This window comes from Elephas maximus, chromosome 7 (genome assembly GCF_024166365.1).
Source record: "Elephas maximus indicus isolate mEleMax1 chromosome 7, mEleMax1 primary haplotype, whole genome shotgun sequence".
NCBI lineage: Eukaryota > Metazoa > Chordata > Mammalia > Proboscidea > Elephantidae > Elephas > Elephas maximus.
In genome coordinates this window covers 121,455,651-121,482,231 of record NC_064825.1, presented here as the reverse complement: position 1 = coordinate 121,482,231, position 26,581 = coordinate 121,455,651, and the positions used below count along the sequence as shown (strand labels likewise).

The following is a 26,581-nucleotide window of genomic DNA, read 5'->3' as shown; positions in this document are numbered from 1 at the left end:
AAAAGAAAAGAAAAGCCCTCAGGAGTCCTGGAATTCCATCAGTGGGGCTGTTAGGACTGGGAAAGTGGCTCCCAGGCTGTGCAGTATAGCCTGCTGGCTAGAGGTGGTATAGGTGTTGCACAGCACCAGATAGTCAGGAGACAGGAAAAGAAGATAACTATAGAGAGATGAGAACTGAAATATGAAGAAACACAGAAACGAAAGAGAGAAAAGAAAGCAGAAAGTTAAAAAAAGAAAGAATTGGGGAAAAAAATGTCCCTAGGGATCCCACTTATGCGGCTGCACAGATTGGGAAAGTGGCTCCTAAGCTGTGTAGTGCAGCCCAGCTAGAAGGGGCTCCCAAGCTGTGAAAAGAAAAAGAAAGGAAAAATCAAAACAGAACAGAACAAAGCAAATCAAGGAAAAGGAAAGCTCCAGGGATCCCACCAGCGTGGTGTTGCGGCCGGGGGAGGGGTTCCCCAGTTGAGCGTAGCTTCACAGCCTTTCAAGAAGAAGCAAAGATGGCACACTGAGCCAGGTGTTCCAGAGAAAGGAGGGAGAAGTGGTAGGAGGCACAGAAGAAACCAAAAGAGATGAAAAGAACCAACACCAACTCAGGGGCCTTCCCAGTGTGAGAAGAGCAAATTCATGCCGCCCGGGGTGGAAGCAGTTGCCTCCCAGCCAAAAGACTGTGGCTTGTGGGAAGCACAGAAAGTTGAAGGTTGGGGCAGGGGGAAGGAGAGGGTGGAGCTAGGAAAGCATATATCGCTCCTTACCAGGTGGTCTGTCTCCTGCTGGGAGCTTCCTGAAGCCGCTCTCCTATACTCCCTGTCCACTGATCTCTGACGTGGGTGGGGCAAATCCAAGCATCACAAAACTGTGCTTCCCGGCTGGCCAAGGCAGCACAGCCAGCCAGGAAGCTCCGAGGTAGAGCAGCTGGGAGAGAATGGGGGGTGGGAAGGTCTGTATCACTGGTTGCTGGGTGTCTGTCTCCTCATGGGAGTTCCATGAAGCTGCTTTCCCATGCACCCTGTCTGCCAATTCCCGACAGGAGTCCAAGATGGCGGCTCCAGGCTGCGTTAGCTGATGGGTCCCTCAGGACGTATCTCTCCTCACTCCCTGTCCTCTGTCAGTTTCTTATTACATTTGGTGCTTAGCTGAGTTCTTTATCTCTTCATTTGGCAATCAGGTTCCAGGAATGATGTTTGTCTCTGTTTTACTTAGTTTTGGTTTGTTGCTGTAGAAGGACGGCATGTTGCTTCTGTCTATGGCACCATGTTGGCCCGAAGCCCCTAAAACATACTCATTTTATACCCTGTGTATGATGAGTAACATAGTGGAATCTTGCTGTGATATTATTCTGCTGATTTATGATGTCTAGTCATATTTACAACGAGTTGCTCATTTTTCTTGGATGTTATCTGTTCAAAATCTTTGCAACTTGAGATTAAGATGTGTTATTCCTGAAAGGATTTATATATGTATCTGAAATATATAATCTATGGACAAAGAATAATTAAAACTGCTTTTATCCAAATGTAAAAGATTTTTGGACTACTCAGATGGTATAAATGTGAACTACAAACATATGTGGGGGCCAGTTTATGGCGTATAGTATGACAGAATGGGGCGGAGATGGGATTATCTGCCTTCACAAATATTCCTCTTTGGATGAAAGATATTATAGAAACCCATGTTCTAAAGTTGACAGAAATTTGCCATTAGTAGGAAAATGAATTAATTTAGCACTGAATGTCTGAGAATTCAATTAAAAGTTCCTCATGAACAGAAGTGCCTCAAAATTAGACTAGATATTGTCTATCTTCCCTTCCTTAATGACACCACTTCATAAACTCTTACCATATGGCCAGTAGGCACTGTACATGTGTACATATATATGTATATGTGTTTAAATATATGATGAACCCTGATGGTGCAGTGTTTAAAGTCATGAACTGCTAACTGAAAGGTTGGGAGTTTGAAACCACTAGCAGCTCTGTAGGAGAAAGATGTGGCTGTCTGCTTCAGTAGAGATTTACAGACTCAGAAACCCTATGGAGTTGCTATGAATTAGAATTGGCTCAGCGGCACTGGGAGGTATACATATATATACACATAAATATATATTAATTAATTTGCCCTCAACAACCCTATGAAATAGGTATCCCCATTTTACAGATGAAGTCACTTAGGCACAGAGGTATTAGATAATTTGTTCAGCATCATACAGGTTGCAGGTAGAAGAACCACAATCCAAATACAGTTGTGTGTTACTCTTAGGCTCTGACCTATCCACAGGGGTCAAAATCCTAATAATGACAACTTTAAATTTCTATAGCATTTTATAAAAGAGTCTTTACAAACATTGCCGTACTTTCTTTCAAAGAGTCTGATAGGTTAATAATGAAAGGTGTAATTATCCTGTTTTACATATGAGAAAATCGACACACAGATCATTGTAGCTACATAGGGACAAAGTTAGCCAGGGTGATTTCCTGTAACATGCTGCAGTATTTCACTTTGTCCTGTGTTCAGTGTAAGTAGAAGGTGGTTTATTTCAAGAGAAACTGAAATAACAACTGACCTAGAGATTTATTGTCTTCTCTCCCTACAGGTCCCAGGATGACTAATGCAATTGCTGTGGGAAGAAATAGTACAACAATTACCAGGTTCATCCTCTTGGGATTCTTTGAATTTCCAAAGCTCACTGTTGTCCTGTTTTCAATATTCCTAGGGATCTACCTCCTGACAGTGTCCTGGAACTTGGGCCTCATCACCCTCATCAGAATGGATTCCCATCTGCATATACCCATGTACTTTTTCCTCAGTAACTTGTCCTTTCTAGACATCTGCTATGTTTCCACTATAGCCCCCAGGATGCTCTCAGACTTCTTCGAGAAGCATAAATTCATCTCCTTTGTGGGGTGCACCATGCAGTACTTCTTCTTGTCTATCCTGGGTCTGACTGAGTGCTGTCTTCTGGCATCCATGGCTTATGATCGATATGCTGCCATTCATAACCCTCTGCTCTACACAGCCATCATGTCCCCAACCCTCTGTCTACAGATGCTGGTAGGATCTTGGATAAGTGGGTTCTTTGGCTCATTTACCCAACTGTGTGCCTTACTTCAGCTCCATTTCTGTGGACCAAATATCATCAACCATTTCTTCTGTGACCTGCCACAACTGATGATCCTATCTTGCTCTGATACCTTTTTCTTACAAGTTATCATTTCTGTGCTCACAGTGATCTTTGGACTGACTTCTGTGCTGGTTATCATTATATCCTATGGTTATATTGTTGCCACCATTATGAAGATCACTTCAGCTGAAGGCAGGTCCAAGGCTTTCAACACCTGTGCTTCGCACATAACAGTAGTGATCCTCTTCTATGGCTCAGGCACCTTTGTCTATATATGGCCCAGCTCTGATGGTTCTCTTAGCCAAAGCAAGTTTGCGTCTATTTTATACACTGCGGTCATTCCCATGTTAAATCCATTGATCTATAGTCTCAGAAACAAGGAAATCAAAGATGCCCTAAAGAGATGGAAGAAGAGAATTTTCTCCTGACATTATCTTTTTACAAGGTTTGCATACCTTACTGCAAGATAAGTGATACAAAACATGAAAATAGGTTTTAAATACATATAGCTTAGTATCACTTCAAGATTGGTGGACAATATTATCTGAGTCTGGCTAGACTTTTATCTATTAATGAATAGTAATTACTAGTGTTTGTTAATGGGAGTCTTAATGGAGAATGCTTCTTTTCATCCTTCTTTTTTTAAAATAATACTTTGTTGTGTTTTTGGTCAAGGTTTACTGAGTAAATTTGGTCCCATTTGACAATTTCTACACAGATTTTACAGTGACATTAGTGACATTTTTCACGATGTGTCAACTTTTTCATTGTGTTCTCCTTGTTCCATGTCCTTTACTCTGGTTTCCTTGCTCCTTTATTTACTCATCATCTTTTTTTTAGTCTCTTGACATTGTTGATTATGGGGCACCTTTTGTACTCTGTCCTGTAGGGTTGCTATGAGTTGGAATCGACTCGACGGCACTGGGTTTTAGGATCTAGGACACAAAACATACACAACAGTGTACGGAAAATGAACCTTATTAGCCTGTAGCAGGCTGTGTGTCTGTGTATCAGTATCTGCTTCCCCTCCCCACCCCAGAGCAGGATTATGCTTCTTCATCCCTTTGAATTTAGGCTGGAACTTGGGATTTTTTTTGTGGCAAATGAAACATGAGTGGGCATGACATATGTCACTTCCAGGCAGAGGCTTTATATATGTGCTTTCCTACATACTCTTCTCCCAGTGCACCCATTAGTGAGACTCAGTGTAAGAATACTCTCAGTGGAACCAAGATGGATGTGTAGTGTTAGTGTTATCAAGAAATAAAACTTAGTTTTGAATTGGTTGCCAAGAGAGCATATCTCAGTCTGTTGTAGCTATTACAGAAATTTATACAGGGAATGGTGCGCTATTGTTCAAAAAAAATTAAAACTTTAGCATTTGTGTCTTTACAGCTAGGCCGTAGGTGTGAAAGAATCTTACTGCAAGCTGGAAGGATAACAATTCATGTATGACACAATAAAGTCTTTGGTACTACTCTAGCTTCAGGGTAGAGAGAGGATTCATTAAACAAGACATAAAAAGGGCAGACCATGAGGGAGTGATAATTTCATTTGAATTTATGTAACCAACACCGTAACCCATTGTTGTCAAGTCGGTTCCAACTTATAGTGACCTTATAGGACAGGGTAGAACTGACCCATAGGGTTTCCAAGGCTGTAAATCTTTAGGGAAGCTGACTGCCACATTTTCTCCCTTTGTTCGTGTCACCTGATAAAAACTCCACTCTTTGCAATTTGGGACACTTTGGCATCCTACTTGGGTCTTGGGTATGTCTCTTGTTTCTGCGAAATATTTTATCCTTCAATGAAAGCTCTTTGTTTTACTTTTAGCAGGGTGTAAGTCTCATGCTTCACTAAGACAATTTCTAACTACCCGCTTATAGGAAATACAGAGGAAAACATATTGAAGTACACTATGGGGCCGCAATCAGCAAATTCCAGACTTTGAGAAACTCTGCGGGACAAACATGAGTTTCAGAGAAAGAGAAAGAGAAAACACTAAACACAGGCAAAATTTAACTTAGCAATCAGGGATGAACACCTGAGTGATAAAATTACAAAAAAAAAAAAGAAAAGTGAGGAAGTGGTTACCATGAAATCAGGCTCCCTTAGGTGGGAAGGAGGGGCTGTGAATGGTGGGGTAGGTAGAGGGCTTCTGGAGCGGATGGAAAAGTGTTGTCTTCTTACCTGGGTGCTGGCTACAAGGCTGTTCTCATAATAACTCGTTAAGCTGTACATTTATTTTGTGCTGTTTTCTGTGTCTGAATTATTTTTAACAACCAAGTTTAAAAATTATGGATAAAAAGCAAGTAAAATATTGGATTATAGTTATGATACAGTTTATATGTTATATATGTAGGTGCAGCTGGGTTTGACCAGGAATATCTGAGTTCCATTTGTATTATTAAAAAGAATGTAGAATACAAGGTAAATGTCTGATAGCAAGAAAACAATTAGCCAAATAAAACTTCAAATGGTGTATTATTCAGCCATTAAAATAGTACTTATAAAACTTGGAAAAGATATCAAAATAATGTTGTATTACAAAACCTGAATAGGAACTGTGCTTGTAATATGACCTCAGTTTTTGTAAAGATATGGACAGAAAAGAAATGAAGAAAATAAAGCAATAATAATATTTGTAATAAAATGCTAAGATTTATTGAGTGCTTACTATGCACGAGACACTTCACAGGCATTATTTATGATTACACCAAAATTGTAAAGTAGTTATTCTATGATCACCATTCAGAGTCTGAACACATAATCACTAAAGCCACAATGAATGACAGTTTTGTAAAAACTTTTAACAGGTAGATGACCATACAACCTGATTCATGCTTGTTGTCCTGATATCATCATTAATAAAGCCCCACCTTTCATGTGCCAGGAGTTCCTGGATGGTACACAGGGTTAACCTGCTCAGCTACTAACCTAAAGTTTGGAGTTTCAAGTCTACCCAGAGGTGCCTCAGAAGAAAAGCCTGGTGATCTACCTCCAAAAAATCAGCCATTGAAAACCCTATGGAGCACAATTCTACTCTGATAGACTTGGGGTCACTATGAGTCATAGTTGACTTGATGGCAATTGGTTCATGTCCAGAGTTGTGCAGTGACAAATGACACATGGTATGGTCACCCTAATTTGAGGTCCCTCCCAGATCATATTCTAAAATTTAGAAAGGAATAATGGTACTAGTTTCAATTAGGTCATGAGGGGCAGAAGATAGTGTGGAGAAATGGAATCAGCTGGGAACATTTCTCCATTTGTTTTCCCCATCCATCACTCTAGAGAATAATTACCTGAAATTGGTGTTTTCTCGTAAGTGTGTCTGCTCTCTCCACACTGGACCCTGAGGAAATATTTAAGAGAATCTTTAGCTGGAAGCACCTCTCCTGCAGAAATGACCAGTAGGAACCATGGCCAAGAAGCACAGGGCCTAGGGGAAGTGAACGTCTGCATCCTGAATGCTCATTTGATGATGTCTATATCCTCTAATTTTCTGAAAGAACTCTGTGCACATCTGGGGATCAAGAGCCCCATCACCATACAGGTCCAGGAGAAGGCAGCACCTCCCGGACTTCACCATGTCACACTTATCAGGAGTCAGACACTCGCAAGAATATTTGGGTGGGTAAAAGCAGAATGGGGGCAACTTGGTTTCCATGCCTGAAACTCTTTCCCCCTCTTCTTTTTGCATCTCTGCTTTCATGTGCATTGAACCCAGACACTTCACGCATTCATGCTCAGCACCTCGTTTTTTATCTAGCAATGCCCATTCTCCCTCTTGCCTACCTCAATCAGACTGTTTGAATTTTGGCAGAATCCAAGGTATTTGAGCTAAAAAAAAAAAAAAGCATCTAAAGGGGAATATAAGGATTAGCCAGGCGGGGGGAGTAAAGAATGGAGGGTGTGGAGGTCTTCAGCACCTTTCACCTGGACTATGGAGTCCAAATTTTTCGCATCCAGATAGGTCCATTTTTTTTTTCCCAGTGAAAGATTTTTAATTGGCAAACTACCTTTAAACCTACCTACTGTTGTCCAGTTGATTCCATCTCCCTGCGACCCTATAGGACTTCCAAGGCTGTAAATCTCTGTGGAAACAGACTGCCATATCTTTCTCCCATGAAGCCGATGGCTGTTTGAAACTTCTCCTATAGGAAAAAGTACAACTGCCACATACAGTCCCCAAGGAGCACCTGGTGGATTCAAACTGTCGACATTTTGGTTAGTAGCTGTAACATTTAACTGCTACACCACCAGAGTTTCCAAACTACCTTCAGGGTATAATAATCATTATTCATTATTAATATAACATCTTCTATTTTTGAGAGCTTCCTATGTGGCACTCTATTAACTTCTTTACCTGCCATCGTTAAATAGGTCACATAAACCCTATGATGTGAGGATCATTCCGACTTCACTGATGAAAAAACAAGAGACATACAGAAGTTAAGTAATTTGCCAAAATTCACAAAGCTAGTAAACGGTAGAGTTAAATACAACTCTGCTTAGTCTGAAATAGAGTAGCCTGTGAGGGGTGATGTAATTTTAGTCCAAAGCAATTTGATGGTGCTATTTTGCATTAAATTTTATTTTGCATTAAAAAGAGCCCTGGTGGCATAGTGGCTTGAGAGCTTGCTGCTAACCGAAGTGTCTGCAGTTTGAACCTACCAGCCGCTCCTCAGGAAAAAGGTGTAGTAGCAGTTGGCTCCGTAAAGATTACGGACATGGAAACCCTATGGGCAGTTCTACTCTGTTCTAAAGGGTCACTATGAGTATTTTGCATAAATATACAATTTAATAGCTTTTTAAAATACTTACAACTATCCTGCACTGCCACCTTTGCAGACCCTAGGGATGTTAATCATTATAACAGTTGAGGTAAAGAGTGGTTTATTTTAGCTGGAATTAATACTGGGTCACTGTAACCTTTTACCCCACCAACGCTTAATTTGGAATCCCTGCATGGGACAAAACTTAAGGTGTGCTTGGCTACTAATTGAAAGATTGAAGGTTGGAATCCACTCAGAAGTACCTTTAATGAAAGGCCTGGTGATCTGCTTCAAAAATAAAACCCTATGAAGTGAGTTGTACTCTGCAGCACATGTGGTCACCATAAGTCAGAATCAACTTCATGTCAATTTTTTTTTTTTTTTAGTTTACTCTGATTTTGTTTACAATTTTAAAATTATCTTCAAACTTTTAACAATTTATTCATTAATTGCATTAAATGGTACATTGCTAGTGACTAAGTAGATAAACCTGAAAGAGACACAAACGTTGTATATAAATGTGCAGGATGGTGTCATTGTTAAATGCTTGACCCTGGGACCAGTCTACCAGAGCGGTCTCTCAGCCCTGTCCTTATGTACGCTCAGGGCCATGGACAAGTGTTCTAACTTCCTGTGCCTCTTATTAAAAAGGAGTTGTTGTAAGGATTTAATAGGTTAATATATAGAACTGAAGAAAGACTAGGACAGTAAGTGCTCAATATGTCTTACACATTATTATTATCATTGATGAAGACAGAGATAAACAGAAGACTAGAAATTGACCATACTGAGCCAGTTACAGCCGATCTGTCTGTTTGAGGGTTCAAAGCTGTCAGCATGCAAACTCTTTTTATGATAAAATTAGGACCGGCATGTCATAATGCCTGAGTTCCAAAAAGGATCAACATTTATTTCACATTTTGGAACCTCTTATTTCTGATTAAATTCATCTGAAATATCTAGTTAGGACTTTGGAGGAAAGATGTGGCAGTCTGCTTCAGTAAAATTTTACAGCCTTGGAAAGTCTGTGGGGGCTGTACTATTCTGTCCTGTATGGTTGCTGTGAATCAGAATTGACTTGACAATAGGGAGTCTGGAGCCTAGAGTTAGGACTTAAAATGATGTACCATACAAATGAACAAGCCCTCTGCCACACAAAAGTGCTTGAGTTAAATAAATTCAGAATCCAAGGAGCTAAAGGGTCCCTATTGTCTTGCTCTTACAAATGGGTCAAGTTGTTCCTTGAAGTTTTAAAACATGGATTTTTTTTCCTTTCCCTTTCTTCTTCTTTTTTGTTCCTTTTGTATTTTCTCCCACCAAAGCTGTCAACTAATAGGTTCTTATCAAGCAGACGAGTGAATCAAAGTTGGGCAGATGCAGGGTTGCAAGAACACAAAGGTTTATTCACAGTTTGCAAACTGGGAGACAGGCAGGGTCTCGTGACCTAAGGCTGCCCGCTCCCTGAACCAGGGCAGATTTGCTCCTTTTATACGGAGTGACATCCATATGCATGAACAGTGAGGGAGGGATCTTCAGTCTTGTGAAGTGTGCACAGTCTACATAATTTTAGTGAATGGGTTTTTGTGCACAGCTCTAAAAAATACTGTGCACAACCCTAAAAAAATGGTGACAGCTCACTACTGCCACCCCAAAAAGGTCATAAAAAACACTAAAAATAAAAAAAAATACAGCTGCTAAATTTTAAGTCAGTGAGCCTGTACCTCAGCCTCCTGCCAGGAGAAGAGAAGAAACCTGAGGATTCAACCAATCATGGTGCAGTACTGTAAAAGTCGTAACAAAAATGTATCAAGAGTAGACTTTCCCGAAAAATGACTATTATAGGATGGTGAATAACTGTTTTAAGGCTGCCTCCTTCACCACTTCCTTCCTACCATTCCTCTCTCCTTTCTTTTCTCCCTCCATACTGATCAAGGAACTGAGGCATAGTGAGAATAAGTAATCTGACCAAGGTCACAGAGTTCATTCTCCATTCCTTCCTTCCTTGCTTTCCTCCTTCCCTTCTTTACTACTTGCAAAGAGTAATAAAGAAAAAATAACAAGGTTAGAACATGGTCTCCTTTGCTAATTTAAGGAGATTACACTGGGCAATAGTCCTATGAACACTTCAAACTGCAGTGACATAGTTTGCTTCTGAAAGGCCCATAGTAAACCAATTTTACTGAAAGCAACATGCTCACATCCCAGGAGAAATGCTGTTCCCTCAGAGTTTCTGGATCTTAACGGGATCTGGAGCTGGTTCAGCAGAAGCCATCAGGACAAATAGTGATGCCCACAGAAACAGTTTGGATATTTTTCCCAACCTAACTTAAGCTATTTTTTGTACTCAGAAACTCAAACACTACTTCTCATTCTAAGACAGAAGACTATCTTACATAAAAGAAATATGTAATGTCTCTCCAAAATGGGATGAAACAACCTCTTAAAATTTTCACTTAATCCCCTGTGATTATTTTCCAAAATTAAAGGAAGCGCATTCTGATACTATACAGGTGGAAGATTTATGCACTAATAGAAATAAATTAAAGAGCCTGGGTGGCACAAGCAGTTTGTGATTGGTTGCTAACCCATAGGTTAGCACCATGGAGGAAAGGCCTGGTGAACTGCTTCCATGAAGTTTGCATTAAGGAAAACCCTACGACGCAGTTGGACTCTGCAACACTTGGGGCTGCTGCGATCTGGTGGCCGACTCGACAGCAGCCAGCAATGACAGAAGTAAATGATGAAGTTCTGAATTAGAAGTATTTATCTTACTTTTAGGTTCTGACAAAGTATGTGGATTCCTTCATCAAATGTGTGCCCTTTCCCCTAGAGTGTGTGAAACCATTGGCGGTGTCAAGAAAAATATAGGTGATGTCTATGGTTTTGCTTAGGAATGGGTATAGCTATGTTCAGTCCTGTTGGCTTTCAAAACAATGTATCTTCCAGGAAAAAAAAAGAAACCTCACTTTACTCATTCATTATTTAGAGCTGTGCTTCTTAAAATGTGTTCTCTGGACAAGAAGCACCACCTGGGAACCTGTTAGAAATACTGTTCTGACGTTGTCGTCATTTACAGATTAGCCTCCCTGCTTCCCTCTTGCAATTCTTTTGGTTTTGGATGGTCCTTGAGAGTTGATTTCCTACATTGGTATCTGCTGGTACAATCTTGCATCCTGGATTCAGGCTGTGGTCTGACGTGGTCTGTTCTCAGACCAAAGGACTCCCTTTAATAATTCTTGTAGGCTTGGTTTGGTTTTTACATATTCCTTAATTTCTGTGTATCTGGAAAGTCCTAATATCACCATCATATTTGAATGACAGTTTTGCAGGATATATTATTCTTGGTTTGCAATGTTTTTCTTTCAAGGTTTTATATATGTCATTCCATTGTCTTCCTGTCTGCATGGTTTCTGCCAAATAATCAGAGTTTAGTCTTATTGCTTCTCCTCTGTATGTGACTTTTTGTTTTTCTCGAGGTGCTCACAGGTTTTTTCTTTACCTTTGGTTTTAGTGAGTATGACTATGATATGCCTTAGTGTTTTTCTTTTGGGGTCTATCCTATATGGGGTTCATTGGGCTTCTTGGATGGTCAGCTTTTCATTACTCATGACATTAGGGAAGTTTTCTGTCAGCAATTCTTCAATGATCCTCTCTGCGTTTTCCATTTTCTCTCCCTGTTCTGGAAATCTGATTGCTCCACAATTTTTGCTTTTGATTTTATCCCACATAATTCTCAGTGTTTCCTCATTTTTTTCTGATTTTTCCTCAGAGTTGTATCCAAGTGCTACTCTTCAGTTCACTGATCCTGTCTTCCATCATTTCAAACTTGAACCTCAGCTCTGCTATGACATTGTCCGTTTCTGAAATCTCCTGGTTTATGTTTTGGATTTCTAATTGCTGTTTTTGAATGATTTCTAGTTGCGAACTTATTTTTGGCATTTTGTTCCTGTATTCTTTTCTTGAAGTCTTTGATATTTTTGTCTGTATTTTCCATGAACTTGTCTGCCTTTTCTACCAATTTGTCTGTTTTGTCCTCATTTTTGTCTGTTTTTTGCTTCAACTCTTGGACAGCTCTGAATATGAGATTTGAATTCCCTGTCAGGTAGTTCTAGTCCCTTTTCTTCTACTGGAGAGTCATCTGGTGTTTTATTTTGGATGCCTACTAGAAACATCCTGTCTTGTTTTGTTTACATATTTTGATATTGTCTGCTCTCTTTAGAACATTCAGCAGTTTTTTCCTTCATTTCTTGATTGTAGATTTGTTTGTTTTGTCCTGGTTTCTCATTTTATTTGGTTATGTCTGAACAAGCAGGCTGTGCATTCTTTGTTATTTGCTCATCTGTTGTCATGACACTTTTCACCTCCTTGTCCAATGGGCAGAGCCAGTCATTCAGCTATGGTGCAGCAGGGCAGGACCAGCTGAATGGGAGGGGCTGGGCTGGATTGCTTGTGGCATGTACTAGGGCTGACAGAGCAGGCCAGGAATAAGTGCCAGACACATTCTGGTAGGCTGTGCCTGTGCTGCTTGGAGGTGTGATGTTCAGCATACAGTGCAGGTATTTAGGAGAGAGTGGGGAGGTTGTGGTGTATGGAGCTAATATGAGTTTGGAAAAGAGGAAAGAGAAACTGGAGCCAAAAACAGACAAATTAACAAAGGAAAAAAAAGTGCAAAGGGAGCTTGACATTGTAGTGGAGAGAAGAGAAACTGAGAAATGGAGAAAACCAAAAAAGAAAAAAATAAAAATAAAGGGAAAAAGAAAAAAAAAAACTAGATAAAAATTTGAAAAAGAGAAAAGGAAAGCCCCCGGGTGACCTACCAGTGTGGCCGTGAAGACTGGAAAAGTCTCCCAGGCTGTGCATCATAGCCTGGATAGAGGAGGTATAGATATCATACAGCACCAGGTGTTTGGAAGACAGGAAAAGAAGGTAAGTCTAGACAGACCAGAACTGAGAAATGAAGGAAGATAGGGAAAAAGAGAGAAGAAAGAAGAAAAGGGAAGGGAAGGGAAGGGAGATAAAAGAAATGCCCCCAGGGATCCTGCCTACACAGCTGAGCAGATTAGCTGAGTGGCTCCCAAACCACACAGTGCAGAATGGCTAGAAAGGGCTCCCAAGTGCTAAAAGAGAAAAACAAAGAAAATGGAACAGAACAAAGCAAAACAAAACAAACCAAGGAAAAATAAACATATAAAAAGCCCTAGGGATCCCACCAGTGTGGTGTCTCAGACCGAGGGATTGTTTGCCCAGTTAAGCAGGACTTCACAGTCTTTCAAGAAGCAGCAAGATGGCGCACAGAGCCAGGTGTTTGAGAGGAAGGATGTGGAGGTGGTGGGAGGCACAGAAGAAACCAAAACAGACTAAAAGAAGCAACACCAGCTCAGGAACCCTGGCTGGCAGGACGAATGCAGGCGGCCCAAGGTGGAAGCAGTTGCCTCCCGCACAAGAGACTGTGGCTGGCAGGAAACAGAGAAGGGTGAAGGGGAGGAGAAGGATGGTTGGGGTTAGGAAAGGGTATATCGCTCATTACTGGGTGCTCCATCTCCTGCTGGGAACTTCGTGAAGCTGCTTTCCCATACTCCCTGTCCACCGATTTACGATGTGTTTGGGGTGAATCCAAGTGGCACACATGCTGCACCTCCCAGCCGGCCCAGCCACCACAGCCAGCCAGGAAGCTTAGAGGTAGAGATGAAGGGAGAGGATGAGGGGTGGGAAAGTGTGTATTGCTGGTTGCCAGGTGCTCTGTCTCCTCCTGGGAGCTCCATGAAGCTGCTTTCTCATGCTCCCTGTCCACTGATCCCCTGACAGGAGTCCAAGATGGCTGATCTGTGCTGTGTGAGCTGATAAGGAACCTTCTCAGGAATCTCCTTGCTGTCTCTCTTCTGTCAGTTTCTTATTCCATTCGGTGTTTGGCTGAGTTCTTTATCTCTTCATTTGACAATTCAGGTTCCAGGAATAATATTTGTCTCTGTTTTACTTAGTATTTTGGGTCTTTGCTGAGGAGGAAAGGTGTGGTGCTTCTGTCTATGGTGCCATGTTGGCTAGAAGTCGAAGTTGTATCATTTTATTAAAATTTCTAGATGTTTTTGATTTTGGGGAACACTTATTCTATTGTGTATGTTGATTTTGCTAACCTCTAATTACTTCTAATGATTTATCTGTACAGTTTTTTGGATTTTTCTTACACAGATATTGTGATTATTGGGAATATTGAAATTTCTAAGTTCATCTATGGATAAATCCACAAGATTTGATAAATAATATTTTTTCTTTTATTTAAGTTATAAATATTTTCTAATTTCCCTAATAATTTCTTCTTTGGCTTCTGAATAGTTTAAAAATGTGTCATTAATTACCAATGAAGTAGTTTCTGTAATTACCAATTTGTTATTGATTTCTAACTTAATCACATGGTAGCGACTAAGTTAGTAACCTTGGAAATTTATAAGGGGTTTCTTTCTAGACAATTTGTCATCAATTTTGTCAAATGATTTGTATTTGGTTAAAACTGTTTATATTCTACAGGAGTTGGGAGAACAATGTTTAGTATAGACTAAACCTTGTAACTCTATCATACCAATATCATATATGTTTACTTTATATTTTTTGCTTGATCTACCCATTGCTGATAAGGTGTATTGCATTCTCTCATGAGATTGATGACTTAGCCTACTTTTCTTGAAGTCCTCAATTTTTGCTTTATGTATTTTGAGACTACATGTGCATACAAGTTAAGAATTTTCATAACTATTTAAAATTATAAGAAAGTCAGTCATTGGTTCTTTGAAATGAATTGCCCTAAAGTCTATTTGGAAAGCCTGGTTGCGTAGTGGTTAAGGGCTACAGCTGCTAACCAAAAAGTCAGCAGTTCAAATCCACCGGACACTCCTTGGAAACTCTATGGCGCAGTTCTACGCTGTCATATGGGGTCGTTATGAGTCAGAATCGACTTGATGGCAAGTGGTTTGATTTGGTTAAAGTCTACTTATTTAATAGGCATTTCCTTATACCAGGTTTTGTTTAGATGGTATTTGCCTAACATATATTTTTTCATACTTTTACTTTCAAATTTTCTGTGTTTTATATGTCTGTTGAGAACACTGTTATAGCTGAATTTTTGTTTTTTCATCTTAACAATTTTTGACTTTTAACTGGAACGTTTAGTCTGGTTGTATTTATTGTTATATTACTGACATAATTGAGGGTATTTCTACAACTATATTTCACATGTCTGGTTTTTCCTACCTTTTATATAATTGTTTTTCCCATATCCTTTCTGACCTTCTTTTGGAATGAATGAATATTTTTCTCATCCTTTGTGTTCCTTCTATTTCTTTAAAACTTATAAAATCTATTTGTACTCTTTCAGGAGTTAATCCTGAGGTACTAAACCATATACTTAATTTTTCAAAAGCTTCAGTTAATCTATTTCCCCTCCTCCTGAAAGACACAGAGCTTTTGCAACGCTTTTATTACAATCAAGTATCCTCCTCACTTAAATATGCTATTTTGTCATCTTTTAAAATCATATTTGTTTTATTGTTCCTCACAAGACTGTATTATTGTTCCTTGATACGATCAATTTATATTTATAAACAGACTTACTGATTCATCGGTTCTTCATTCTTCTATGCATATCAGAACTTCCACCTGGGATCCTTCTGCTTGAAATACATCTTTAAAGTATTTTTTTTGAGGGCATGCTGAAAAAAAAAAAAAAACTTATTTTTCGCCTATTTGATTTTTAATCCCATTCATAAAAAATGTTTTCACAGTTTATAGAATAAAGTTGACAACTGATCTTCTCTTATCATTTCAAAGATATCATTCTACTATCTTTTAGCTTCCAATCTTGTTCTTAAGAAGTTGCCTTCAGTTTTAATTGTTGTTCCTTTGGAAATAATCTTTTTTCTTTCTGGATGCTTTGAGTATCTTTTCTTTGTCTTTTATATTTTTTCTTTTGACTATGATGTGTCTAAGTGTGAGTTTATTTTTACTTGACCTGATTGGCATTGTGGGTATCTTGAATCTATGTCAAGTCCATTGTGGCAGCCATTGTGTCAATCTGTCTCACTGAGGGTCTTCTTTACCCTTGCTGGACCTCTACTTCACTACACATAATGCATTCCTCAGCAATTAATCTCTCCTGTTGACAAATGGAAAGCAAGCAACTCACTATATTTTCTTGGGGTCCATAAGATTTTCATTGGTTAATTTTTGGTTGTAGGTCATCAGGCTTTCTTCCTAGTATGTCTGAGAGTTGGACTTTCTCACTGTCTTCCATATCTCTTCATTTTTCCTTTATTTATTCCATTTCTTTTATTTATCCAACAATTTTCTAGAATATTTGTTAGCTATGACCTAAAGTTCACAAATTCTCTCTAATCTTCTATAAAACCCATTGAGTGAAGTTTTATTTTCTATAATTTCTTATATTTATAGAATTTCTGATAGACTCTCTTTACACTCACTTTGTGTGCACATATGAAAACCTTTATTTTTCAAATACATTAAACATACTCATTTTATACCCTGACTATAATGTGTAACAGTGGAATCCTGCTGTGATGCTATTCTGCTGATTTATGACATCTAGACATTTTTAAAATGAGCTGCTCATTTTTCTTGGATTTTGGCTGTTCAAAATCTTTGCAATTTGAGATTAAGATGTGTTCTTCCTGAAAAGATTTCTATGTGTATCTAAATACATAATCTATGGACAAACAGAAATTAGGACTGCTTTAGTCCAACTGTTAAAGATTTTTGAACCGCTCAAATGGTATAAATGTGAACTACGAACATATGTGGGGGCCAGTTTATGGTATATACTGTGAGAGACTGGGATAAGGTGGGATTATCTGCCTTCACAGATATTTCCCTTCAGATCAAAGATATTCTAGAAACCCATGTTCAAAAAATGATAGAAATTTGCCCTTAGTAGGAAAACAAATTAATATGGGATAGAAGGTTTGAGAATTCATTTAAAAGTGTTTCATGAACAGAAGTGCTTCAAAATCATACTGGAAAAATAATCGTTACCTTCCCTTTCTTAATGACACCACTTCATATAGCATTATATGGGTCGTAGGTACTGTATATATTTACATATATGTGTGTAAATGTATGGAAACCCTAGTGGCATAGTGGTTAAGTGCTACAGCTGCTAACCAAAAGGTCGGCAGTTCAAATTCACCAGGTGCTTCTTGGAAACTCTATGGGGCAGTTCTACTCTGACCTATAGGGTCACTGTGAGTCGGAATCGACTCGACGGCAAAGGGTTTGGTTTTTGGTATTGGTGTATATGTATATATATAAGCAGCCCTGGAGGCACAATGGTTAAAGAGATCAACTCCTAACTGAAAGACTCAAGGGCAGTGGGCAGTACGTATATATTCATGGATGTATGTGTATGTATATATATGTACATATGTATATTTTTGTGTGTGTATATATATAGGTATGTATGTAAAAATTTAACGTCATTTTTTTTGTTTTTTTAATACATAAAAATTAATTTAACGTCAACAACTCTATGAGATAGGTTCTATTATCCCGGTTTTATTTATGAAGTAACTTAGGCAGAGAGGTATTAGAAAACTTGCTCAGAATCATACAGTTTGCAGGTAGAAGAACCACAGTCCAAAACAGTGAGTGATATCTAAGTCCATTCTCTTAGGCACTCACGTATACACAGTGATCAAAATTTTATTAATAATATCTTTAAATTTCCACACTTTACAAATATTGTTATACTTTCTTTGTAACAGTCTGATGGGTTAATAATGAAAGGTGTCATTATCCTGTTTTACATATGAGAAAATTGACACACAGATCATTGTAGCTATATAGGGGCAAAGTTATTCAGAGTGATTTCCTATAACATGCTCCCATATTTCTGTCTGTTGTCTGTTTCAGTGTGACTAGAAGATGGTTTATTTCAAAAGAAACTGGAATAACAACTGACGTAGAAATTTACTCTCTTCTTTCCCTATAGATCCCAGGGTCACTAATGCAATGACTGGGGGAAGAAATAGTACAACAATTACCAGGTTCATCCTCTTGGGATTCTCTGAATTTCCAAAGTTCACCACTGTGCTCTTTTCTGTATTCCTATGGATCTACCTCCTGACAGTGTCTTGGAACATGGACCTCATCACCCTCATCAGAATGGATTCCCATCTGCACACACCCATGTACTTTTTTCTCAGTAACCTGTCCTTTTTAGACATCTGCTATGTTTCCACTATAGTCCCCAGAATGCTCTCAGACTTCTTCAAGAAGCATAAATTCATCTCCTTTATGGGGTGCACCATATAGTACTTCTTCTTGTCTATCTTGGGTCTGACTGAGTGCTGTCTTCTGGCAGTCATGGCTTATGATAGATATGCTGCCATTTGTAACCCTCTGCTCTACACAGCCATAGTGTCCCCAACCCTCTGTCTACAGATGCTGGCAGGATCTTGGATAAGTGGATTCTTTGGCTCATTTACCCAACTGTGTGCCTTACTTCAGCTCCATTTCTGTGGACTGAATATCATCAACCATTTCTTCTGTGACCTGCCACAACTAATGACCCTTTCTTGCTCTGATACCTATTTCTTACAAATTATCCTCTCTGTGCTCGTATCGTTCTTTGGACTGACTTCTGTGCTGGTTATCATGATATCCTATGGTTATATTGTTGCCACCATTATGAAGATCACTTCAGCTGAAGGCAGGTCTAAGGCTTTCAATACCTGTGCTTCTCATCTGACAGCACTGACCCTTTTCTTTGGCTCAGGTATCTTCGTTTACATGTATCCTATCTCAGGTGATTCCTTGAACCAAAACAAGTTGTTATCAGTCTTATATACAGTTATAATCCCCATGTTAAATCCACTAATCTACAGCCTGAGGAATAAGGAAATCAAAGATGCCTTAAACAGATGGAAAAAGAAAATGTTCTCCTGGAATTGCTGATTACAGAATTTATTTCAAATGTACAGAGTGTAGGAGGAATGGCAATTAAAACATTGATCCCCAACTTTCCTAATTATGGGCAAAGTTACAGTTACTCCTCTCTTCTAATGGAAACTTAAGACTGCCCTATGGCCACCAAATGCATGGGAGATATCTGGAGGTTCAGTAACTCCACCCTGCATCACTTGTCAACTACTAATTTTGAGGCCAAGAAATCCACAGGTATTTTATTAGCTAGTTGTGATGATGTGACACTTTGCCACCAATATCCTATGCGTATGAATAAGGAAGACCAAAGGAGAATTGATGCCTTTGAATTATGGTGTTGGTGAAGAATATTGAATATACCATGAACTACCAAAAGAACAAACAAATCTGTCTTGGAAATAATACAGCCAGAACGCTCCTTAGAAGCAAGCAAAGATGGTGAGACTGTGTTTCACATGCTTTGGGCATGTCATCAGGAGGAATCATTCCCTGGATAAGCACATCATGCTTCCTAAAGTAGAAGGGCAGCAAAAAAGAGGAAGACCCTTAATGAGATGGACTGACACAGTGGCTGCAACTATGGGCTCAAGCATAACAGCGATTGTGAGGATGGAGCAGGACTATGCAGTGCTTCAGTTTGTTGTACATAAGGTCGCTATGAATCAATGCACCTAACAATAAACACCAACAACATGTAGTAAGTTACTAGCTTAAGGATCAGAAATATCAATAGTGATCAAGGTGCCAGGAGACCAGTAAGGCTCCTCACAGTATCTCATTTTAGGTGGCACAAGTAGTATTTGTGCAGAAGGATCTTAAAAAAAAAAAAAATTCCAAAATAATCAGGTTAGTTCTCATATTTAACTGGCTTTTTCACTTCTGGATATAGTGGCTTAAATTTTTTGTTCATTGCTTTACACAAAGCAAAAGAGACCATACCAGATAAGATTTGTTAATGTCTCACAAAAAGAAACTTCTTTTAATAGTAATGCTGCTTAACATTTCTGCCATATTTAAGGTTTTGGTGAGCCAGTTGGTTAACCAGACAGCCCTAGACAATTTCTTTTCTGTTCTTGCTATACAGTCTCCCTTGTTCCATCATACCTTCATAACGAAAACGAGAAAAGTAAGTCAGAAGTTGGTACCCTGCTCATGAGGTGATGTAGTCACTCATTTTATCACCTCCAATAATGTCTTTGTGTTACTTTTTTTGTCTGTTCAGTAAAACAAGTCTCCATTTTTGTGTGCCACTGAGCCAATTCCTACTCATAGCAATCAAATATGACAGAGTAAAACTGTCCCAGAGGGTTTCCCAGGCTGTAATCTTTATTGGAGCAGATCTCTGGGTCTTTTCTGCCCTGGGGCCTATGGTGGGTCTCCCAGTTAGCAGCTGAGCACTTAACCAGCACACCACCAGAGTCACCTAACTCTCCATTAGGCAGTTGTTTTTCAAACAGTTAACAAAAGGGAAGTGGACAGTAAAATTAGCTATAAGGAGCTGAACTTCTGGATGCATAAGAATGTCTTGATTTGACTGTTGCCCTCATAACTTTGGTTGGAATTGCTGTAAGGCACAGAGAAACACTAAAGAGCTGACGTTAAAAATACCAACCACGGAAAGGAAGCTGGAAAAGAAAGAACAGCCCTGTTGTTTATCTCCTGATAGCATTCTGGTTTCCATAATCTTAGGGCAGACATCAGAGATGTTTTGAAGAGATTATTCCTGGTAAAAGGCATTGTGTGCATGTAATGCTTTGTGTTCATAATTGAAATCCAAGCCACAATTCGTGTTTACACAGTAGGAACTTAAAGTCTGTTGAAAAACTGTCGGCACTGCAGCTTAGGAAATCTTGCTTCCAAAACTCCACACACCTGGATTAGAATCTAACTTAATGGAACTGAGAGGTGAAAGGGAAAATTCCTTTGATAGCCACCAAGTTGCAATTATTGGATAGAAAGTCATCAAGAGAAATAAGGTATAGGCTCGCAGGCCTAGATTTCAGCTAAAGTCGTAACTCAGAACTAACAACTCTTAATGATCCCATTCAGACCTCACTCAGCTTCACCCTAAAGATGAAAGATGTCAGCTGTAAGTCTGCACTGGGGGTAGAGAAAGAGAACTGGGGGCTCGGGGGTGGAGAACTCCTCAAGTGTCATTCGTTTTGTTTGGTTGGATCCTTAGTGTTTTCATGGTTTGAGATTAAGATTTCTGAAGAGAAGTAGAGCTTGAATTCAATGTCACAGCCAGAAGAAATGGTTCATTACATAAAATGCAAAATATCCTTACTTTTAAAAAGCAAGATCCTCAGAAAACAGTGATATATCCATTGATTCATAGTTATCTATCTCCGCAGAGGATCAGCGTCCTTCTATTCTGATCTTCACATTATCCACAGGATATAGATATACAGCATACCTGTCCCTATGTGAGAATGTCTCACGAATGACAAAACTGCAGAAATTGATTAATTAGCCATGACAAACCTCGGAAATTAACAAAAGACTACTGGATCATACCATGTGTTTCTCTTTTTTGTAACTACCTGTACTTAACATTTTTGTCTTGGTTTATATTTTTAAATAAATAAGTGTACTTTCTGTGAGGTAGTACTGAAAAATTGCCTACATCTGTTAATTCTATCATACAATGTTTTCTGGGTTTCTAGGCTGGAACTTACCACCATAATTGGGAATAGATGGGCTCTGGGATGAGGAGTAGTGAATCCTTTGTTCTAATAAGTTATATTCTTCCTTGCTGTGTTAGCAAAAGTGGAAGGGGTTGGGTAGCTTCTAGGACTCTGGGCATAGGCTAAAGGGATCCTAACCTAGTGCTGATTACTGATTGTTACACTATTTAGCACTGTACATCTCAATTTTATATTCTATAAACTAGAAATAATACCAATCTCTCCTTTTGCAGAGGTACCCCTAATACATTGTTTTTGGTGAGTGAAGATAGAAAAATGGGATCCCTAAGTTTTCTATAAACGGGATTATATGAAGAAAAACATACATTATGATTGGAGGAACACTCATTGACAACCTGCAGTTTGCAGATGACACAGCCTGGCTTGCAGAAAGCAAAGAGAACTTGAAGTACTTACAGATGAAGATCACAGAGCGCAGCCTTCAGTGTGGATTACGCCTCAACATAAGGAAAACAGAAACCATCACAACCATACCAATAAGCAACATCATGATAAATGAGGAAAAGATTGAGGTTGTCAAGGCTTTCATTTTTCTTGGAGCCACAGTCAATTGCCATGGAAGCAGCAGTCAAGAAATCAAAAGACACTTCACATTGGGCAAATCTACTGCAAAGACCTCTTTAAAGTGCTGAAAAGCAAAGATGTCAGCTTGAAGACGCAGGTGCACCTAATCCAAGTCATGGTGTTTTCAGTCACCTTCTATGCATGTGAAAGCCAGTTAATGAATAAGGAAGATGGAAGAATTGACGCTTTTGAATTGTGGTGTTAGAGAAGAATATTTAATATACCATGGACTGTCAAAGGAACGAATAAATCTGTCTTGGAAAAAATACAAGCAGCATAGTCCTTAGAAGCAAGGTTGGTGGGCTAAAGCAAAACAACAATTGTGAGGATGGCGCGGGACCAAGCAATATTTCGTTCTATTGCACACAGGGTCAGTATGAGTCAGAACCAGCTTGATGGCACCTAACAACAGCAACACAATGCCTCACATGTGGAAGCTCAGCCATGTACTTGTGTTGGTGGTAGGAGTTCTAGAGAGGAAGAAGAGACATGCAACTATTTTAAAGCACTGTGCTGGGGTCAAATTTGCTTCTATCCAACTGGACAAAGTCAGCCAGAGGACCAAACCAAGATTCTGTGAAAGGGCCCTATCAAGGGCAAGACTAAAAAAAAAAAAAAAGGAAGGGAAAAATCAGGGTCATTGGTACAATGAGTCCAATGCAATTATTGCTCCCTCAAAATTCTCATAGAAATAACAAAATGAGAATTTAAATATTATGTATGCCTTGGGTGACGCAGTGGTTAAGAGCTATGCCTGCTAAACAAAAGGTTAGCAGTTCAAATCCTCCAGCAACTCCTTGGAAACCTATGGGGCAGTTCTACTCTGTCCTATAGGGTCGCTATGAGTCAGAATCGACTCGATGGCAATGGGTGTGGCTTTGGTTTTTATGTAGGTGCCCTGGTTACTCAGTGGTTAAGCACTCAGCTGCTAACCAGAAGGTCGGTCATTTGAACCCACCAGCCTTGAAGTGGGAGAAAAATGTAGCAGTCTGCCTCCATAAGGATTACAACCTTGGAAACCATCTAGGGCAATTCTGCTCTGTCATCCAGGGTTGTTATGACTTGGAATTGACTCTACAGAAATGGGTTAGTTTTTGGTTTTTACGTTATATTTGGGAGTCGCTGGGTGGCACCAACTGTTGAGCACTGGAGTACTAACAGAAAAGTTGGTGGCTCAATCCCACCCAGAGGCACCTGGGAAGAAAAGCCTTGTGCTCTGCCTCTGAATACCCTATGGAGCAGTACTACTCTGCAACAGGTGGAGTTGCCATGAATCTGAACCAACTCCATGGCAAGCTAGCAAGAACAACATATATATCTCTGCTAAAATCCAGAGATATATGAATCTTTCCAGGACAGAAACTTGGAGGGATTTCTGCAAGATAGAGTGTATGTCAAAAGGAGATTTGGGAGTAAGAGCTGACAATCAATACACTATTTAATGCAAAAGAAACCCTCCTGTGGAGTAACAGGTAAAAGCATGGAGTAGTGAGGACACAGGTAAGAGTGAACACTGGTCACGTGGTGTGGTGCCTATAGATGCAAGTCCACTCATCACAGGGAGGAAGTTCCTGAAATTGGCACACCAAATGGGTTACCCAGGTGTTCACTCTCAGGGCTGCTGCAATTGACTCCCCAGGTTGTTGGTTATCCCACTTGGAGAAGGAGGTGATATCTTAGATACTTTTAGGCTTCTTGGATTTTTGGCAAGCTGACTATGGCAAGATTTAAAGCTTATGGGCTTTAAGTCCTTACATTCTCTGCTTACTCTGGTACCTTAGGCACATACTCACCACAGAAAACCTTCATGACCACTCTGTGCATCCCAGCAGCACTTCTCCTTGGAGAATAAAATGCAAAGTTCCCACAGATCCTTTGGGAATGAGTAAGTGGGGAGACAGAATCTTGAACTCCCTTAAAAACCTAACCCAGAGCTGTTGAGCCAATTCTGACTCGTGACAACTCCTGTGGTACAGGGTAAAATTGCTTCATAGAGATTCCTTGGCTGTAATATTTATGGAAGCAGATTGCCAGGCCCTTCTTCCATTTGGGGAGTGAATGAGCACAGATTTTTGCGCCAACCTGGAACCTTTCAAGCCCCTTGTCCTTAGTTGCTACCACACCGAATTCAATTCATGGTGACCCCACGTGTGTAGAGTAGACCTGCTCCATAGGATTTTCAAGGTGGTGACTTTTAGAAGCAGATTTCCAGGCCTGTCTTACAAGGTGCATTTGGGTGGGTTCAAACCTCCAACCTTTGGGTTAGTAGCTGAGCGCTTAACTATTTGCACCACTCAGGGACTCCTCTATTTTACTTAGCACCGCAAGAATGAACATATTATAAAGGTATAAATGTAGAGGCGGAGCTAAGTTGGCAGAATAGACAGCTGCTTCTGGCAAGCACTCTTTATAACAAAGACCTGAAAAAACAAGTGAAAAGAGTATATTTATGACAAGCTAGGAGCCCTGAGAATCAAAAGCAACCTCAGAAAATGAACTGAGCGGCAGGGGGAAGAAGAGAAATTTCAGAAGCAGAAAGGAGTTACGGGACCTGAATCACGGGGAACCCTCAGGCACCATTCCCAGAGCCGCGACTGTGGGCTGATACAAGCGTTCGGCCACAGTTTCCTCAGGGAGAAGCAGCCATCCACACAGCCTACTCACACCTCTGGAACCAGAGAAGAACGGCACTCTCAGCAAAAGCTAAGTACTTGTGTATATTTTACCGTAACCCCATCCCGCCCCCAAGCTGGCTTCAGCAGCTGATTTCCCTGGGCCTGAGATAGGCCCTGTTGAGCACCTACAGCCATCCTCCCAGCCTTGGAGAAGGTAAAAATTTGCAATTGGGGGAATAGATAATTTGCCAGCTCCACTAACTGGGGGAGCTCAGGACAGAAGTGGCTCCTGTCCAGGCATAAACGGTCCATGGACTTTAAGTACTTTTTCCCTCTGCATGGACCGGTGTGGGCCCATTTCAGGAGAATAGGCCCTTGTTGGCAGGCTCCAACCGTTTCAGCTGTGTGGCAGAAAGTTGGGTGTTTGATGTTTGTCATTGCTTTGCCTATTAAATAGTGTCCTTACCTACCCACATCAGTGGCCCAAGGACTGGTAGCTCCACTCAGGTCACCCAGCCACCTGCGACAGGGGCCCAAGGATAACTGGTACCTCCCAGTCCTTACAACCAAAAACATTGGATGCCCATGGTCCATCTGCAGAACCCACCCACCTGTACACTTGAGGGAGCAGGGACACAGTTTCCTCAGAGACACATGGGCGACAATTCTCAGCCCCCTATCTTGTTCAGAGTCTGACCCACTGCTGCAACCAGATACCGGTACCTACACCAATCACCCCTGCCCCTCTAAGACTGTAGGGCAGAACCTGTACCACACACTTGATGATCACCTACCTGGATACCTGAGCTGAATTCATACAAGAAAAGTGAATGGACTCCTAGACTGATACACCTGATAACAGCTCTAGCCATCTGGAGACAGGACGTCAGAGCTACAAAGGTGAAAATAATCAAGCTAGCTCACTCAAGCAACCCATCTGGGCATATCAGAACAAAACAAAGCAAGAAGCTACAACACAGTAAGCAAACATAAATTAAACTAATACAATAACTTATAGATGGCTCGGAGACAATAGTCGATATTAAGTCACATAAAGAAAACATGCACCAAAATGAACTCAAAATGGATCAAAGACCTAAATATAAAATCTAAAAGGATAAAGATCACGGAAGAAAAATAGGGACAACATTAGGAGCCCTATTACATGGCATAAACAACATTCAAAACATTACTAAGAATGCAGAAGTAAAACTAGATAACCGGGAGCTCCTAAAAATCAAACACCTACGCTCATCCAAAGACTTCACCAAAAGAGTTAAAAGATTACCTACAGACTGGGAAAAAGTTTTTAGCTATGACATTTCCAATCAGCACCTGATCTCTAAAATCTACATAATACTGCAAAAACTCAACTACAAAAAGACAAATAACCCAGTTATAAAATGGGCAAAAGATATAAACAGATACTTCACTAAAGAAGACATTCAGTTAGCTAACAGATATATGAGGAAATGCACACGATCATTAGCCATTAGAGAAATGCAAATCAAAACTACAATGAGATTTTATCTCACTGCAATGAGGCTGGCATTAATCCAAAAAACACAAAACCATAAATACTGGAGAGGCTATGGAGAGATTGGAACACTTATACACTGCTGGTGGGAATTTAAAATGGTACAACCACTTTGGAAATTGATTTGGCAATTCCTTAAAAAGCTAGAAATAGAACTACCATATGATCCAGCAATCCCACACCTTGAAATATACCCTAGAGAAATAAGAGCCTTTACATGAACAGATATACCCATCTTCACTGCAGCACTGTTTACAATAGCAAAAAGATGGAAGCAACCAAGGTACCTATCAACAGATGAATGGATAAATAAA

The 26,581-nt window shown here is 39.9% G+C and overlaps 1 protein-coding gene and 1 pseudogene across 1 annotated transcript; both read left to right on the top strand.

Annotated features, from left to right (window-relative positions):
- The first annotated feature begins 2,601 nt into the window (after positions 1 to 2,601).
- On the top strand, positions 2,602 to 3,549 carry LOC126080618 (olfactory receptor 1440-like). The gene has a single exon (XM_049891802.1). The coding sequence runs from the start codon at positions 2,602 to 2,604 to the stop codon at positions 3,547 to 3,549; it is 948 nt and encodes a 315-aa protein (XP_049747759.1).
- Positions 3,550 to 17,910: 14,361 nt separating this feature from the next.
- Positions 17,911 to 18,855, top strand: LOC126080616 (olfactory receptor 1440-like; annotated as a pseudogene).
- Positions 18,856 to 26,581: the final 7,726 nt, after the last annotated feature.

Bases quoted from the DNA above. Each gene is read 5' to 3' on its own strand.
- LOC126080618 (XM_049891802.1), top strand. From the start codon at position 2,602: ATGACTAATGCAATTGCTGTGGGAAGAAATAGTACAACAATTACCAGG.